General features: G+C 40.8%; 2 protein-coding genes across 2 annotated transcripts; both read left to right on the forward strand.

Annotated features, from left to right (window-relative positions):
- The first annotated feature begins 9066 nt into the window (after positions 1 to 9066).
- On the forward strand, positions 9067 to 10772 carry LOC115022727 (C-C motif chemokine 20-like). The gene is made up of 4 exons (XM_029453806.1): positions 9067 to 9198; positions 9310 to 9430; positions 10127 to 10204; positions 10329 to 10772. The coding sequence occupies exons 1-4, from the start codon at positions 9117 to 9119 to the stop codon at positions 10468 to 10470; spliced, it is 423 nt and encodes a 140-aa protein (XP_029309666.1). The 5' UTR covers positions 9067 to 9116; the 3' UTR covers positions 10471 to 10772.
- A 6029-nt stretch (positions 10773 to 16801) lies between these two features.
- LOC115022728 (monocyte chemotactic protein 1B-like) lies at positions 16802 to 17849 on the forward strand. The gene is made up of 3 exons (XM_029453807.1): positions 16802 to 17011; positions 17148 to 17256; positions 17462 to 17849. Exons 1-3 carry the CDS (start codon positions 16945 to 16947, stop codon positions 17571 to 17573), a joined length of 288 nt encoding a protein of 95 aa, XP_029309667.1. The 5' UTR covers positions 16802 to 16944; the 3' UTR covers positions 17574 to 17849.
- Positions 17850 to 19348: the final 1499 nt, after the last annotated feature.

A 19348-nucleotide genomic window follows, 5' to 3' on the forward strand; every position in this document is an offset into this window, starting at 1 on the left:
TAGGCTCTGGGGATTCAAAGTAATAACACACTTTGCTGCTTATTAACCGACAGTAACTTTAAATAAAGTAATGGTGACATTTCTCCTTGATTTTCAAGGGAGACACTTCATGATCTCCTGAACAACCTCAGGTAAGACCCCACTTTGAAACCACTAATTTAATAAGGTAAAGAACAAGAGGATACAGTTAACAAATGCACAACTCCTGTAGATGTTGCACGTCAGAAGTGACAGTGATAACCCTGAAAGGGTACGGGGTCATAAACGTCACATGTCAAGTAAAAAAAAAAAGAAGAAAACAAATCAGCCTGTCACATGAATACCAAAAACATCAATGTGTCACAATTCCCTAATAAAGGGGCTGCTTGAATTTGGTTGCCTTCATGACTACTGAAGCTGTTGGAAGCTTTGTCCTGAGGAACATGAAGAGTGTGACTGCAGTGCCACCTGTTGGTCATTGCTGGGGGGAGAAACCCAATACATTATCAGGGATCTTTCCTAGTCTAATGGATATTTTAGGGTTAATAACACGAGAATAAGGAACTTCAGTCATTCCCCCAACTACAGTTTTTACTATTTAAATGTATTCTAAAACCCCACAAGTATGGAAACAATAAAGAAATAAGAGCAAACTAATTCTTTAATAATAAGGCAGTTATTAGCAGAAAAGCACAGCACTACGGCCTCGTATGGAAGCGTGGTGGTGCAGACAAAGAGCAGGCTCATGACCTGTCCTCCTACACTCCTTCTCTCAAAGAGTTTGGAGAACAATTACTCTCGATGGAGGCACAGCTTGAAGAAGTAAATACTTCCATTGCCTTTGATCCAGTGGGGGTTTCCCCAAACTGTTGTACATTCTAACCACAAAAGATGAAGCAGAGATGTGCTCCACTTTTGTTTAGTCCTTGTGTAACATGTACAGAGGTGAGTTCTGATAACCTTTTTTTTTATCACAATAACTTTTTTGTTGAAATCGACCAACATAGAGCACGGAAAGTAGAGTGTTTTAAACAGGGAACTACATGAGAGTGCATGTGTAATTGGTGTTTGCCTGCATTTGCATGTATGTGCTCGATCTCGGCCGGTCTCCACCTCGCTTTGTGTCTTCACAGTTGCTACGCCGAAACCATCTCGATCCCCTGTAAGGCATCATAATGGACCCAGGAAGAGCATCTGGCGCTTTGAGATGCCAAAAACGATCTCCCCGCTTCGACATGCCACTCTACCCCATCCACCATAATACCGTTTTCACGTTTCATTCTCCCCCAGCGCCACGACAGACTGCGCAATCACAAAGACCCAATTAGCCAAGAGGGGATCACGATTTCGCCCGGGGACTGACCAGCCAATCGCATCGGGCGGCGTACGGCAAAGGCCTATGGGGCAGCGGCGCAGGTGGGTGGGACATGGCTGTGGGGCGGAGGTGACACAGTGACATGGACTCTTGTTTCTGGTCATTTGTGTCACCGCAATTTTGATTGATCACCGTCGGGATGTTTTTCCCACTCTCCCCTGAGATTCCCAGCTCTCTGGAGGGGGTTTCCTCAACGGGCCCCCAACCTCGAACCCCTACTTTAAGTTTGGCCCTTAGTCCTAAACCACACAAACACATATTGACACACACACACACACACACACACACACACACACACACACACACACACACACACACACACACACACACACATGCACACTTTTTGTTCCATTTGGGGCCCCAGATGGCTGCTGCCCACACATCTGTATTGTAGAGCACAAAATTGAGGCAATGTCTGTTTTTGTTTGTATTTTCGCACATGTGAACCTGCATTCATACACATATGGTTGCTCCAAGAGTCTAATAGTGATGAAGAGAATGGAAAAGGCCAAAATAAATAAAGCACATCCGAAGAAGCCAAATGTAAATGCGTGCATGTGAGCGAGAGTGTAAAGAGAAAAGCCAGAGGGACTGTAGGTGTGTGGGTGGTTGAGAGAGATGAACAAAAGATGCAGAGAAGAGAGATGAGGAGCAGCGCATTGCCAGTGAGGATTTGATTGGATGGGTGGGTGGTGGTGTAGAGGGTGGGGGGTGTTGGGTGTTGAGAAAGGATCTTCCCTCAAAGCCTCACTAAGATATTCCTGGAGCGAGTTAGGTTTTCATTTGGCTTGCAGTCATTTTACAGAGTGCTTACATCGTACTGGGAGCTAAAACCATTTAATATTCATGCCACTAGTCTGATATTCTCTGGGTTATATGACAGATAATAGTCAGATTTTCAAAATCCGCAAGGTGTGAGTGTGTGTGGTTTAACTCCTCGGGTCATTAGCATGTCAGAGGCGTTCTATTAGTTCTCTCCATAACAGCTGCTAGTCTGGCGAATTACTCAATTCATGTTTGTGCGTGAGTGGATGTGCGTCTGTGTTTATGCACGTGTGTGTTCGGTATAAACAAAGGAAGAAGCGAACAGAAGGTTTCATCAAAAACACCAAAACACCAAAACACCAAAAGTGTGTGTGTATGTGTGTGTGTGTGTGTGTGTGTGTGTGTGTGTGTGTGTGTGTGTGTGAGTGTGAGTGTGTGTGTGTGTGTATCATGCGCTCACTTTGATTACTGAAGAAATTTCCATCAGCATCTTGCTTCAGAGCGTCCGTTTGTGTGTGTGCACATGTAGTGTGTTTGTGTGTGATTGCATAAACATGGTGTCAGAGTGATGAGATGTTCTCTCCATCCATCTGTTCTGCTGGCATTTACATCTTCTGAGGGCTGCTATACAGGAGAGACAGAAAGAGAGAGAGCAGGAGAAAGACAGAGATAAACAGTTTGAATGAAGAGATTCTATGATAATGTGTCTGTCAGTCACCAGAGTAATAACACAATCTCAGGTCGCCCATGGAGGTCAGAGGCTCCATTCAGACGTGATCTTTTAACATGTCTGAGGGTTTCTGAGCATCAGTGAGAGGACGTGTAAGAGTGAAGCTTTTCTTTTCCTGTGGATGTGGTCACACGTGTTCCTTTGTGGATGTGTACGTGTGTGTGTGAGAGCCAGAGACAGATCTCATTGTTCTGTTCCTCCTTATCTGCCGTCTCGGCAGAGAGCTCGCGCTGTTTCCCCCCTCAGCAATGTGACCCGGCTGTGATACCGCACGCCCTCGTCTCGGCAGATAACAGACCACCCTAAAAATACTCCTCTTTCTACCACTCGTTCTCTCTGTGCTCCTCACCTCTTCTGGCTCACTGTATCCTCCAGAGTCTCCCATGGCCAAGAGTTAGCTCTGCCAGAATAAAATACCTCTGAGCACTTCCCAAAGTCACAGGTCCTTTAAGTCTATATTTTCCCCTCTTTTCGTCTTCTACTACTCATTCTGATGGAGGCCGTGGATGTTACAGTGTCGGCTTGAACAGCAGAAGTGCAACTCAGACTGTTACATCACAAGTTTTCTTAGAATTTTCCACAATAATTCCTCATCTCCCCCCGCAGCTACTTCAGTCTCCCACACTCTGGACACACAGGGCAGATGGGATGTAGGAGGAGATGGTGAGGACAGAATCTGCCCGGCTCACATAATTATACATCAAGTCATTTACCATAACTCATAGAATATTGAAGAGTACATTGTTTTCCGTGGCTCACGGCTTTGACAGTCTGGAACAATGCTAATTATGATAAAATGGGCTTTTTTTTTGAAGATCATGCCACAGCCAAGCGCTTTGAGAGCTTTTTCATCTCGCCTCCCTCGCTGCCTAAACTCTCCTCTGTTGTGAAGTGCTTTTAACGATACTGAAAATGCCCCATTCTGTTGTTTTGAGGAAGATTCCTTACTAATTTAAACCAAGCTCTTTGGCTTTTATTCCAAGCTCATTTGGCACATTTGACATTTGGGGTTAGAAAGCTGTCGTTTTTGTTCTTTTTGTGTGTGCGCGCATCCTCGCCTTTCTTTTGGGCCAAGCCCACGCAGGTGACCAGAGGGGGCCATGTGTGGGTGGACAATTCAATGGTGACCCCCTCTCTTTTTACCCTCACCCTTCCTCCTCTCCCCTCCCCGTCCCTCTGTTCTTGCCCTCCATCCACCAGTATGAGTCCAAAAAGAGGGAGCGGGGCCCAGGAGGAGAAAAAGTCTACTTAACACTCACCCTCAAGCAAACGCACCGGCCAAAATTTTGCAATCTCCAAAGTATCAGAATAATAAGAACATTTTATTAGTATGCATGTTGGCCTTTGTTCATGAAGTAGCAGCTTCTGTAGAGATGAGACAAAGCAGGAGAAGTGGTTTCTAGGAGTTTCTTTAGAAGTGCAGAAACAACAGAACATTCAGCAATCACTATTTTGAGAAGAGATTGACTGTTAAACATGAACTACTCAATGTTTTTACATCAACAATAGTTCAAATGACCTGATGTGAAAGTAGTCGCTCGTAGTGAAAAACTGACAGAAATATCTCCCTACTCAGCAGCTTCCCTCAGCTCGAGGGAGTGTTTTGAATTAATGCTAATGAGGCTCCGTGTGTGTCAGCTATATGTGTGTAATAGGCAACAGTTTGCTAACACATTAGCCAATTAAGCTGATATGGTGATCATTTGTCAGTATTGTGTTTACAGCTTGTCACACTTCCCAAATTGTCAGAAAGTTAACAGAATATATATATATATATATATATATATATATATATATATATATATATATATATATATATATATTATCTGGTAATGGCTTCTCAGATGTAAGGGTGGACTGATTTTTTCTTTTTCAAACCATAGTTAATTGAATACCTGTAGGAAAACATTTTTTGGACTGAATGGTTTAAGGCTAGAGTGATTATTCTCATGATTGGTTTATCTGTTATTTTGCAAGGAGACATGTTCAAAACTTCTGTGCTAGTCATGGAATGGCCATAACAAACACCATGTTCGAACATAAGGATGCTCATAAGTGTACGTGGTACCAGAGCACCCTAAGCCTAAGGGTGGGACCTTGCTGACTTCGACTGAGAAGGTTATCGGGCGGTGGAAGGAGCACTTTGAGGAACTCCTGAATCCGACTAACACACCCTCTATGGTAGAGGCAGAGCTGGAAGCTGATGGGGGACCATCGTCAATTTCCCTGATGGAAGTCACTGAGGTAGTCAAACAACTCCACAGTGGCAAAGCCGCAGGGGTTGATGAGATCTGTCCAGAAATGCTGAAGGCTTTGGGTGTTGAGGGGCTGTCTTGGTTGACACGCCTCGTCAACATTGCATGGAAGTCTGGGACAGTGCCTAGGGGGTGGCAGACCGGGGTGGTGGTTCCCCTATTCAAAAAGGGGGACCAGAGAGTGTGTGCCAACTACAGGGGTATCACACTTCTCAGCCTCCCCGGTAAAGTCTACTCCAAGGTGCTGGAAAGGAGGGTTCGGCCGATAGTCGAACCTCTGATTGAAGAGGAATAATGCGGATTCCGTCCTGGTCGTGGAACAACGGACCAACTCTTCACTCTCGCAAGGATCCTGGAGGGGGCCTGGGAGTATGCCCAACCAGTCTACATGTGTTTTGTGCATCTGGAGAAGGCGTATGACCGAGTCGCCCGGGTGATACTGTGGGAGGTGCTGCGGGAGTATGGGGTGAGGGGGTCACTTCTGACGGCCATCCAATCCCTGTACACCCAAAGCGAGAGTTGTGTCCGGATACTCGGCAGTAAGTCGGACTCGTTCCCAGTGAATATTGGCTTTCGCCAGGGCTGCGCTTTATCACCAATCCTGTTTGTAATTTTCATGGACAGGATATTGAGGCGTAGTCGTGGAGGAGAGGGGTTGCAGTTTGGTGGCCTGAGGATCTCATCGCTGCTCTTTGCAGATGATGTGGTCCTGATGGCGTCATCGGTCTGTGACCTTCAGTCACTGGATCGGTTCGCAGCCGAGTGTGAAGCGGTTGGGATGAGAATCAGCACCTCAAAATCTGAGGCCATGGCTCTCAGCAAGAAACCAGTGGATTGCCTACTCCGGTTAGGGAATGAGCCCTTACCCCAAGTGAAGGAGTTCAATGACCTCGGGGTCTTGTTCGCGAGTGAGGGCACGATGGAGCGAGAGATTGGCCGGAGAATCAGAGTAGCGGGGGCGGTATTACATTCGCTTTACCGCACCGTTGTGACGAAAAGAGAGCTGAGCCAGAAGGCAAAGCTCTCGATCTTCCGGGCGATCTTCCTTCCTACGGTCCTATGGTCATGAAGGCTGGGTCATAACCGAAAGAATGAGATCACGGGTACAAGCGGCAGAAATGGGTTTTCTCAGACGGGTGGCTGGCGTCTCCCTTAGAGATAGGGTGAGAAGTTCAGCCATCTGTGAGAGACTCGGAGTAGAGCCGCTGCTCCTTTGCGTTGAAAGGAGCCAGTTGAGGTGGTTCGGGCATCTAGCAAGGATGCCACCTGGCTGCCTCCCTAGGGAGGTGTTCCAGGCACGTCAAGCTGGGAAGAGACCCCAGACTCGGTGGAGAGATTATATCTCCTCACTGGCCTGGGAACGCCTTGGGATTCCCCAGTTGGAGCTGGCGGATGTGGCCCGGAGAAGGGAAGTTTGGGGTTCCTTACTGGAGCTGCTGCCCCCGCGACCCGACCTCGGATAAGCGGTAGACGATGGATGGATGGATGGATGGACATGTTCAAATAGCTTGTTTTGCTTATTTTACACAACAGTCCAGGTGTTATAAGTTATAAATACTCAATTCACTGTTATAAAGAACAGAGAAAGTGGTAAAATATTAAATAAGTTGAAACTGAATATTTGGCATTATGCTTAATGATAATACTTAAACAGGTAATAGATTATAATTAAAGTTATTTCTGGTTAATTTCTTGACTCATTTTAAACAAATAATTGTATGATCAAAACCCAAACTTAGACGTAAATGAATAACTTATCTCAATGTTTTTCATTGAGGTAAAACAGGATGATGATGATAAGAGGCTGTGTTATACGGAGTAATAAGAGGGAATAGGCTGTAAAACCAGACGATTGTCCAGTCTATTATGTTACCTTTCTCTTAATTAGTGGCAACAGGTCACACAAATAAACACAAACACACAGGATGAGGATGGATTAAACTGCCTCTGAACTCGTGAAAACATTGTATTGCAGTGTGTTAATGACACAATTTGTGCTAGAATAGTTTTCGCTGAGGGTGAGAATGTTAACTTTCACTTTTCACTGCTTCTCTGCTGCTGAATGACATTATTGTTTAACAGCGCTGAAACCATCTTATTATAGCCTGATTTGCATTTCACATATGACTAGCAATCCCTAATGTTGTTATGACAGATACTCAGGTTGTGTGGGACATTCACTTCACATCCATTTATTATGTATTGCTTGACATCCATCAGTGGCCCATACCAACACTGCCCCCCTATGGGTGAAGGTAGCACAAACTGCCGCTGGACACAATCAAACATGAGTTTATGAGATGTGCTAAATGGAGATATGTGGGCCAGACTGCCAAGTAGGAGGACAGAGGAGGTTAGAGAACATAGTGAGTCATGATCTCTGAAAAAGAAATGTCAGAGCAGTTAAAACTAATTTTTGTAATTTTTTGTGATGTAACAGACAAAAACAATACTGAAGTGTGACTATATAAGCTCAATATATATCAATATAGACTTAAATATTCTAATCTGGCAAATCTATCAGCACAGAAAAAATGACATAGCTACAAGTGTGTGTTACCTTATGTTATCTCCATACATTATAAACATAATAGCAAGAGTAAATTGCCACCTAAACTAATTTCTTTCCTTTCTTATTAATTCTAGTGGATTTCTGTACATTCAAACACAAATTAATTTTAAAGGAGAGAAGTTACTATGAGTCATTCCAGTTAGTGTCTGTGGCCACATGAGACAAACAATCAACACAGTTCTGGAATATACACACTTATTAATCACAGCTACATGTGGTGAGACTCGGGAGACTCATTCAACTGGCAGCACGGTCTCCAGATGTCTCCGTGCTAAGACAGCAAGCATCTGCATTTCTGAAGTGCCCTTGAGCTAAACATACTGAAGCCCCATCATCTGTAGTGGCCCTAATCTATTTCTGGCCTTCACACTCTTGATTTCCTTGTGAAAAGGGCAACAGAAAAAGAAAATTCTCCTTCAAGGATCAGTGGAGTATCACTCTTGAGTTATGAAAACAGTGTCATTTCACTGTTTACGTATCGGCTGGTAAATATCTGGATGCAATCACATACTGTATGCGGAGTAAATGGGGTAACAGAAAACCCATAGTGACTGCACAGCATTCATGAATTAATTCATGAAGCGTTCACAGTATTTTACTGAGCAGGAGGTGTTGATTTTTACAACGAGTCATTTACAGCTTGAACATGTATTTTAGAAGATGTACAGTACGCTATAGAGCGTTTACAACTTGAAGATGTTGTGCCTATCTAGGTCAGCTGAGCTAGATTTGGAGTTGTCAGCTTTCTGCAGACTAAATAGGTCATGTTAACGAGGAGGGGGATTTTGACAAGCCTCTCATACTCCATCACTTCTCACCACAAAACAATCTTAAGATTGCTGATTATGTAAAAACTCCAGCTGTAAGCTACAATGTCAAATTATGACTATGGATATTCTGGCCATTTTTTCTCAACACTAGAAAATATATGAAGCGAGATGAGGGCAATATTTTGTGTAACAAATTCCATTTAAGCGTAATTATGCAGGCGTATGCACTGAGAGCTAAATATGCAGCAATATACCGTAGCTTTGGAGAAATCTAAATGAAGCGAAGACAGCGTGACGATTAGAATCTGCTGCGCTGTATATGAAGAACTTCACAGAACGATTACGAACCCAAAAAGCATAAATATAAATGAGAGCCCAAGGAGATGGTATGAACCTAATGCATCAGTGCACCAGTTCCTCTGTGATTCTCTCACATGCCCACAAAAACAAATGTAGGTGTCACACAGTGATATGGTAAAGGCTTAATTTCTATGATCAAAGTGCGATGTCTGCAAATCTGGTTGCCATGATGCAATAGTGGGCTTCCTGTCCTCAATTTAGGAGCCACAGTTTATAAAAAAACGAGTAGAACCATAAGTATATATACAGTATAAGTGTGGTGAGGTAATGTAGTCGGTGAGGTCTCTTGCTGGTTCTTCGCATTGTTAACATGGCTCCCAGAGGTATGATGGCCGTGACAACCGTTCTCCTCTGCTTCATACTGGGCCTGCTCGGTCCAGCTCCAGCTGCCCGTAAGTTTCATTTCACCACATTTGACTGCTCATCGGTCAGATTAATACAGCACATTACATTAGGACTCTATGCTTGACTGATCCGTTAACCATGTGTGTGTTTGTGCGCAGTGGGTTCCCACATGGGCAAAGCGTGTTGTACCAGATACAACAGGAAGCCAGTACCCTTCCAGCGTATAAAGGGCTTCAAAGAACAGACCACCCAGGAAAACTGCAACATCGAGGCGATCATGTAAGAGTCTCTCATACTAAACCATCAAAACTACAACCCTGCCAACCACACTCTGAATCGCTGACTATGATATTTGAATATCACAGTCCAACCTTTATGAGCTGATCGGTGTAAGACTAATTAAATGCATTGATTAGATTTATTCCAAAACTATTCAAAAGACACTGCTGATGGTTTTGTGGAAAGCAGTACTAATTTTGTTTCTGCAGAATGTATTGCCATGAAAATAAACCATTTGATTTAGACCACCACAACATTTTACTGTCAAACCTAATTACTGTGGATTTCATAACAAAAAGCAGCTGTTTGATCTGCTTCATATCTCCATAAATTGTGTTTGTAAATGATTTTTACCCAAGCTGTCTAGACTTTAAGATTGACAAAAATCCAATTACACAAGAGCTTCGTATGAAACCTTAATCCATTTTGAATACCAATAGAAGTGTACCGAAAGCTGGGACTGACTTGGACAGACACTTAGTCTAGCTTATTACTTGTTCATGTTATAGATCATACAATGTCATTTTATTCAAAGTTCCTCCAATTGTGTTGGGTAAGAAAAAATAAAACGAAACATTTGCCTATTTTGTTCAAAAGAAAAAATGCTTATGTAGAAAAATAATTAATCAAAACTATGTTTCAATATCAGTACTGGAACTCTCTATGTGTGTGTGATAATGTTTCTCACTATTGTAGTTTCTACACGGTTAAGAAGAATGAGATATGTGTGACACGGAAGGATGAGTGGGTGAGGAGGATTCTGGAATTACTCAGGTAAGAGACTCCTACTCACTAGTTTCACTTTGATATGGACCTTTGAACAGTACAATCTTTGTGTGTGAAACGGGGTTTTCATTTGTTCTGGGTTTATGAGTAAAACACTCTTATTTCTTTACAGTTCAAAACTGAAGAATATGTCCAAGACCGACTCTGCTGCAGGAAAAACTCCTGTGAGGAAAAGTGTAAACCCTTCGTTCAACGCTGGAAGTGGAACTTTTGTTAGTACCACTGACGCACTGAGCACCGAAGATTTCTATTAGCAAAACTCTTGGGAATTTGGAATGTAATCATTTGTGTTGTAGAAATGCCAACGCCATATCATTTTTGAAAAAGTAAAAATATACTAATTAATTTGACTAACCTTAACATATGGAGTGTCAGCATGTAATCATGGCTTAAGGGGAACCTTAGACAGCTTTGAGCTTTGAGATAATTAATGTAGATTATGTGCTTTTTTTAAATCATGCTTCATTGCCTGCTATGAATCTGCTGCTTAATACAGTTAATGTGCTAAAATATGCCATAAGCAATTCTCATAAACAAATAAATTTACTTAAAAATATTCCAGCATTGTTGTCTACATTCATTTATTCATTACATTTAATTGTACCAGTTTAACCAATAGTGCTTTAAACCAACCATACAACCTGCTGCTTCTTGTGGTGTTTGTTCTAGTGGCGTGACATATGTGTCTGGTGTACTTAGAAAAGGATGCTGCCAGCACATCTGGTGGAAGGTGTCTGAAAACTTTGCAATAAGCTGTCCTGCCCCCCCGAGCTCATGCAAATGCATGACTTGACTGACAGGGAGGCAGTCTCTTGTGCTATTTCAGATCAGCACCCCAAGGGGTTGGTGCTCCAGTCAGACAAGGTGACTGCCTCAATGACACGCTCGTCTGATCCAAACTGTCCTGAAGTAATTTCACAACCCCACTAGATGGCACAATCGATCTGTGAAAAACGGAGCCTCTGTCATCATGAGTTTCATGGTCATTTGACGAGCACAGCTACCTTTGAGTTCCAAAGTCAACCAATAACAACGACACATCTGGATAGAGGACACAAATATTTATTTTGTTTATAGCGAGCAACAGACAGTCGTGGACACATTTTGTTTCTTTCATCTCTGCCAACAAATAAAACAAATAAATAGCGCTAGTAATAAATATTAAATATTACAGAATAACATTAGAAAGCATTTTAAATATTTTTAAATTATTCAAGACAATTTGCCATATATATATATATATGATGATGTTGGGGAGTGCTTTCTAAGGGCTGGAGGTCGTACGGGCAGGAGTGTTCTTCTTTGCTCTGCGGGCCTGCCTGTAAAACACACAAAAAAGAGATAACAGTCAAATAAGAGCTTGTGCTGCCCATGAGCATACTTGATACATCACATCTGAAGCAACCAGCAGAAATGGTCCATAGCGGACACTGACTGAGATGACAAAAGCCTACTCACTCTAGCTCCTTGACCTTCTCAAGCACCCAGTTCTGTTTCCAGTGGCTGCAGATCTCTCCCTTTGTGGTCAGAAATCTGGGAGAAAAAAAAAGAGAAAAGATCAATCACAATCTCCAAACCAATTTTCAGGAAAAAGCTCATTTGATCACTCTCTGTTTAATGAAATAAGAAGGGGTTCTTACATGACAGCGCTGACGCATGAGGCGGTCCTCCTCTGGACCCTGTAGCCCAAGATGGGAGCATCGATGGCCTCGGTACCGACCCTGGTGCAGCACTTCATTACCTTCATTTCTGATTTTTAGAAAACAAACAAGAATTGGTCGTTATGAGCTATACATCTCTTTCACTTGCAGCATACAATATTAATAAGTACAGTTGGTTGTTGGCCTACATTTTTATCAGAAGTCAACCATTTAAAAAATAGATGGTCGGGTAAAAGTTCTTACGTTAACTCTAACTGGAGCAGGCAAGTAGTGAACTATGGGGCAAGATCTCTGACAGACGACTTACCAGAGGCTGTTGCGGTCATTGCCAAAACCCCGGCGAGGAAAGCCAGGAATGCCAGTCTTCTGATGCTCAGCTGCATGGTTACTGCGGGAGATGTTCCAGAGGTTCTTTGCAGAAACTGATTGTTTGATCTTGGCTGATGGAGGTGACTGATCTTCTCGGACAAAACCTCTAGTTTTTATACTGTGAAAAAGGGAACCAGGCCAAACTGACCGGATGAATCATCTCTTAGGGCTTTCTACAGGGTGTGTGCGTATTAGGGTGGGGGCCACATGTGGGTGATGCTGTAGTTGATCGTTTCCTTTTTTGTGATTGCATCATGCCATTGACTGAGCTCACTAGGAAATGTCAGATTAAAGCTACAAGGGTAAAACCTTTATCACAATTAGTAACAAGTAACTAAGAGTTCAATTAAATACCTTAATGTACAAATAACAAACTGATAAACCTGCTTTAATCTACTAATGTATTAGATTATATGTTTATATGTATATTTATTCTGTATGGAGTGTGTATATTCTTACCATGTTTGTTTCCTCTGGGTGTTTCTTCCCGTAGTACAAAGAAATGCAAGTTTAGGTGAATGTGTACGTTACAATGTGAGTGTCAATGTGTCTATACATGTCAGCTGTGTGAAGGATCGCCATCCTGTACAGGTTGTTCCCAGCTTCTCATACAATGCATGCTGGGATAAACTACAACCCCCAGGGCCCTGAACAAAGTAAGCTAGACTAGAGAACATATAAATACATTGAAGGGATGGATGGATATTCATATTATTCAGTATTAGCAGTAACATGTTTTATTAACTTGGCTGGTTTACTACCTCGATCAATAAATGATTTGTAAATCCTGCTGATTTCAGCAACGGCAGCATCATGTGCTGGTCACTCTACCCAATGTGTCATCGCTCTCTCCTTCTATCCCTCCTTTCTATCTGGTGCTGACTGTCATGTTCAGTACAGGGGAAAGAAAAGGGAAGGAAGGAAATCCTTTCCACCGCAAATTTCCGAGCATCCTCCACCCAAATTTGGTCATTTGTTCTTGCATGATCTCTTCTTTTAGTTACAAGTCTCAACTTGTTTGAGGGAAGATCAAAGTTGCAAAATGTATTTGTCCATACTTTAAACTATTCACCACAAACTAAGTGGGGACATTTTTTTCACTTCAGTTTACTTATAGCTTTATAAAAAGCTGCCAAACGCCAGATAACTGCCAAAAAGACTAAGAATCAGGTTCCTTGCTGCTTGCCAGTACAAATATAGGTTGCCAATTTGTCCCACAAGACACGTAGGGTTCAAAAAGCAAATGGAAAGGTTCTGTCTGGCTTTTATTTACTTTAAATAACCATATATTAAATGTTTAACTTAAAGGGGTAATGTAAGCTTTTAAAAAAGTAGAATTTGTGATCTCAGACTCTCATTGTATGATTTGAAGATCAAAACCAAAGCTTACTTTCTCAATAAAGCCACGTCTGTGTCCTATTTCCCTCTTAGTTTTTTTCAATTTTGCTGAAGCTTGCATGGTTGAAAGGGGTGTCTGCTATGCAAAGGATAAGAAATAAGATAAGCGAGACAAGTGTAGAGCAAATGTTCATTGTAACATAAAAGCCACATTATAATATATCGTTTTTACATCCTTACATTTCCGCACTTGGTGAGGAAATCGCTGTCATTGTTATCAATCAACAATCGTTATTAACCCTTTAAATACACAGTATTATTATCTTTAGACAAGAAGGTTTCAGAAAGTCGGCGCTGACCCTTACTCAGCACGTCCACATCTTTGTAGTCTATATTTCAATTATGGTTTTATATCTCACTAAACTGTCATTTCAAATGTTAGGAAATCACATTTGGGATACAATCCACAGTAAAATGAAGAGTTGTTTCCACTCTTCAGAAAACCATCACTTACTTAATCTTTAAATGTTATAATCATCTGAAGATTTGCATTTTTATGCAGCAAAGTCAGATGATATTGATTCACACAGGAATGTATTTACTGGATTTGGTGAATGGCACACGAACAAATTACTTTCAATGAAAAGCAGAAATGATTTCTCAAAATGAGGAAGGAAGCATTAACAGTGTGATTGGCACTGAAATAAACATCAAATTGCGAAACATAGTGTGCAATTTGTGAATGAAGAAGAAAGTTCCTTTTTTACGAAACTCATTCACAATTTTTTATTTTACATCAATTAATCTAAAAGATTCAACCAAGAATGTAACTGTGATTGTGATATCATGTTATCTTTACGGGTTCCAACTTACTGACAAGTGAGAGAACGATATAGTACAATACTTCCAACTATCTAAAATGAATCAGTGCCCTGCAGAGCTCAGCACAACTAAGGGAAACATCAGCGATTATTCCTAAAACGTAATAATAACAGAGTGTCATTGAGAAGAGACAGGACAGAGTCAATTAAACCTAATAGTTCCATCTAAAAAAAATATCCTTTTACATTGTCATTTCAAAAGTGACGGGGCGACAGTTCCATCAGTGCTTATTGTGTTCACTTTTCTATCTTTACAAGTATAATGTCATTTTGCTTCAGCTTTGCTTCTCATGACAAATGGCCCGCTCTGTCTATGCCGTCTTTGTACAAACTGGTGATGTACTTCTTATTAAGGAAGGTTGGAGGCCAATGAAACTCTAACGCATCTCGATCTTTGTTCTACGAGGATGATCGTGCGTAAAACACAAACTACTGTTTTATAAAAAATGACAAGAAACGAATGTATGCACACAAAAAGAAATAAAGGTCACAGAAGTCAACAACTCCTTACAATTAAATGACAAAACACATCGTTTGTCAATGTCAAAGTTATGGGCAGCAGAACCATGTTGTGAACACAACATGGACATATCACCTTTAAATTGACATGGCAAACTAGAATTCAGTTTCCTATTCACACATTCAGCAGTTACAGATCAACATTAGCGTTCATTTAGAGTTGTGTTTCTGTCCAATATTCCAATATTACTAAAATGCACTCTCTTTTACGTCTGCTGTTGGTCTCCACCAACTCCTTAGGGAAATATCTGGATCTTTAGCTGCTAAATGCTCCGCTATGTTCATCATTTTATCGCTAACCGTGTCTGTCTGTTGTTTGTGCTGAGCAGGTAGTTTACAGTATTTTTAAAAGCTTTTTTGCTGGGAAAAGCCGCCTGCCTCACCCGAAAAGATTAACATGAGAGCGGTGAGAGTGAACCAGACAGTAAAGTTACAAACTAGACAGCTAAGTGATGAGCTGGAACTCACTATAGAGCTGAAGAGTCAGGTGATAATTCTTTGTAGGTTCATCACAACGAGCGACCCCTTTCACATTGTCACATTCTTTTCACATTGTCAAAAATATAGATTATAGCCACTTTAATATTTTTTCATTAAGAACATGATACATTTGGATCCTCCTAAAATCTTCTAATGACACCAATGACACACAGTATCCTAAAACACACTATACACATGGCCCTGGTTAAGTTTGACGTCACAGTTAAAATAAAATATCAACTTTTACTCTTACGCTAACTAACTAGCATCCATTGTGAACTCTGCTCGTCCTACTGACGGACGTCGTTAAATGTGGTAGCGCCCTCTGTTGGACAAACTGTAACTTTTCCAGGTGACATAAACTATCCCTATTAAAATTGATGGAAGTTACATACTTGTATAATAATTATCTTCATACTTTTGTGTAAATAGTTACAGTGGTTAGTCTTCTGTGAAGTCAGCCATTTTGATGATTTCGCTTTGTTTTAGCAATTACTGTATATCAGCATGCAAGTGTTAAGATAACTTTTATCTAAGTTAGCTGTTACTGTACCTTTCAAAAAGCTGAACTGCACAACTGAATAAGCACACCATCAAAAAGCACCTGAGGACACTCCACCTGAAAACGTTGAACAGAAGTGTCTCACCTTCCCATGACCCATGTTTTTCCTCAAGTGGGTTTCAGTGGAAATGAACAACATGGTTTGGTGTATCCGTGCATGCATGTGTATCAATTGTTGTGTGTATAACTATGGAGGTATAGGTGTTCTCCCCCTGCATGCACACATTAGTAGTAGTAGTTGTAGACATTAGTACACCAGCATCAGCAGCACAAAGAACAACCCACCTCAAAAACCTCACAGTAGAAAGTCGGAATGAACCCTGGCCTGAGTTACAGAAAAGGTTTCCGCTTTCTTGTTTTCCAGGTTCTAGTGAGTCCAACAGGTTATCAGTTGATAGATTATTGTTTGTAACAAACCTAATGAACAAAGAATATAAGCAGTTTATACTGACCGACTATAACAAGTCGAACGCTATCTGGAAAACTGGTCTGTGTAGAAAAGTGCCTATAAATGTGCTCTGATCACTTTAAAATGAATGTAGTGAAGCAGAGAAAGTGTTTCACTCACTCATTTCATAATGTTCACAGGTCATTGATATCCTGGTATCACAGGTACATGTATTACAGGTACTTTCCATATAATAATTTGAGTTGTAATTACTATACTATCACATGCAAAGACCACTACTTCCTACAGTGGAACATTAACTAGACCTTAGATGAGTAAAGTGGCCACACAAGACAAGTGAGCTTCTGCGGGGGGAAATATGTACTCTACTTTCCTGCCGTGTGTGTATCTGTGGGTGCAGCATGCTCGACTTGCAAGCAGCATAAACTACTGTTGACTGTGCTAGTGGGCTTAAAAAGGGCTTGCAGCACAGACACAGGCATCATATCTGTTTAAGCCACAGACACAAGATGACAAGTCTTGCCTTTGTCTCGCTTCTCCTTGTAGCTATCATGGTGTCCACAACCTCAGCTAAGGGTAAGAACAAGTTTTATGTTTGTGCATTTTGTTCATTTATATAATATTTCACATATCATAAATGCATGATGTATTATTTCATGATTATGGAACAGATGATGCTGATAATAATGGACTCCTGTGTCTTCTTTCAAAGGTGGGATAGCCAATTGTTGTCGAAGACTTTCAACAACTCAAATCCAACGAGACGGGCTGAAGAGTTACTACAAACAATATAAATCGGCATGCCCTATACACGCAGTGGTGTAAGTCAACGTTGGATTTATGTGCATAGTTTCTCATTACATATCTTAGATCTTTTCATAGCACCAGTTTTGTATCATTCAACTGTGATATATGTGTATTGTGTTTCAGAATTAACGATCAAAAATTGGGATTTGTTTTGTTTTGATCATATACTGTTGCATCATGAGACTGAATGTGTATTTTCTGTGTTGTGATTTTCAATAGATTCACCACGCTGAAAAACATGAAGATCTGCTCTGACCCCAAGAAATTGTGGACAAAGACCAGCATGGCCTACATAGACAGAAAGAACTGGCAACACAAACGTTCTACCTGACAAAAACCTCACTGACACAATAAAGCAGCACTATTGAAACTAAAATGCAACGGCCATAACTTCCACTTTCTCTTGTTTGAGTTCCACATACTTTTGAATGTTTTCATATTTTCTTCAAAGTCCTCAAAAGGATATCTATTATATTTGCCTTTTTCATGTATCGTTGTAATCATATGATGTTTGTTTGATGACTGTAAATATGTAAGTAATACTTTCATTGTTCAATGATTCTGAGTGACAATACCTAATAAAAATGCTCACAATGTAACGGCTAAAGTTTGGTGGTTGTGAGTTGCAGAATAGATCACTGTCTAAGTGTGTGTATAGAGAAAAGCTACGATCGGTATCTCGGCAACTCGAGGCACCTTCTTCTCATCTCCTTATCTCATCTCTTTGCTTTATTTCCATAAAAACACCACAAAACACAAAGATAGTAGGAATACCAGAATGTGAATATAATCCAAAAATCCTGCAAAAAAAAAAAGGGGTGAAGATCCTAAATTATGCTTCTAAAGATAGATACATATCAACAACAAAACAACAAAGAATAAAGTGTTGTTGCAGTTTAGCTGATAGGTCTTTCTTTAAATATTTTATGTAATTATGTCTAATCATTTCAAAACATGTGTGAAAAACTGTAATCCCATAACATAGTTCTTAGATATTAAATATTGATTACATACAATATATTATGCATTTCCTTTATAAAGCTTATAATGTTGAATTTGTGTATTGAACTTTATAGTAATGCTTGTGTAAAGGAAATGTACATATAGTAAATGACTTCTTCTCTAACCACACAAAATATATTTTGGCCACTAAATGAAATGATTATTATTTATTTAATCAAAAGTCTACTTTAAGCTCGTTCTCGAGACCACGGGTGAGTCATTCACAGTGTCACTTTATTTAGTTTCACCCATTCTTGTGGCCTCCATGTTCCACTTCCCCCCACTGTTACAGTGTGACACGGTGGGCTTCGGGCTGACCTGGTGGAAGATTTAGGGGCTTTCAGTTAACACTTTTCCATCATTGGTGGCAAAATGAAAAAAAGGTATCAAACAAACTGTTGTTACTATGCGTGGGCGGAGAGAGAAAGTACAGCTCAGTCTCAATGTGCTAAAGTTGGGGGAGGTTTGAGGGGCAAAACTGTTTGAGGTCAATGCAACGTTTACTCAAACCACAGTGCAATTCCCCCTCCCCTTGCATAAATTAGTGGCCCATCATGTTTGCCACGTGTATGACTGAGCTGTTGAGTGCATACGTTTAACGGTACAACTTATTACAACTTGGGTGTAAGCACAAATGTGAATGTACTAACTCTATAACTCTATAATATAATGTATATTTCTATGGATGTTTGGCTTGTGTTCTGGCACATGTGTCACTATAGTGCCATTATTGTGTCAGTCAATGATACAGCACTGTAACAGTTGTATATTAATCAGGTAAAGCTCTTGTATCTATGCTTGTGATGATGTAAACTGAAACATCAATTGTTTTAACTAAATCAAATGCAAAGGATTGTGGGTCTTCCTCAGCTATGCTTTGAGCTGTGTGTCTGTCGTAATCAAGTTGTGGAAGTACAGGAAGATAATAATAATAATAATACATTTAATTTATACAGCGCTTTTCGAGACCTCAAAGCCGCTTTACAATAGTAGGGGAAGTGGGGGGAGGGGTTAAGATGAGGGAATGACAATGAACATCTTCCTATGACCCTTCTGATCATGTGTTGGATGCACTTTCCTCCTGATGGGTTAACCACAAAACAC

This window comes from Cottoperca gobio, chromosome 17 (genome assembly GCF_900634415.1).
Source record: "Cottoperca gobio chromosome 17, fCotGob3.1, whole genome shotgun sequence".
Classification (NCBI taxonomy): domain Eukaryota; kingdom Metazoa; phylum Chordata; class Actinopteri; order Perciformes; family Bovichtidae; genus Cottoperca; species Cottoperca gobio.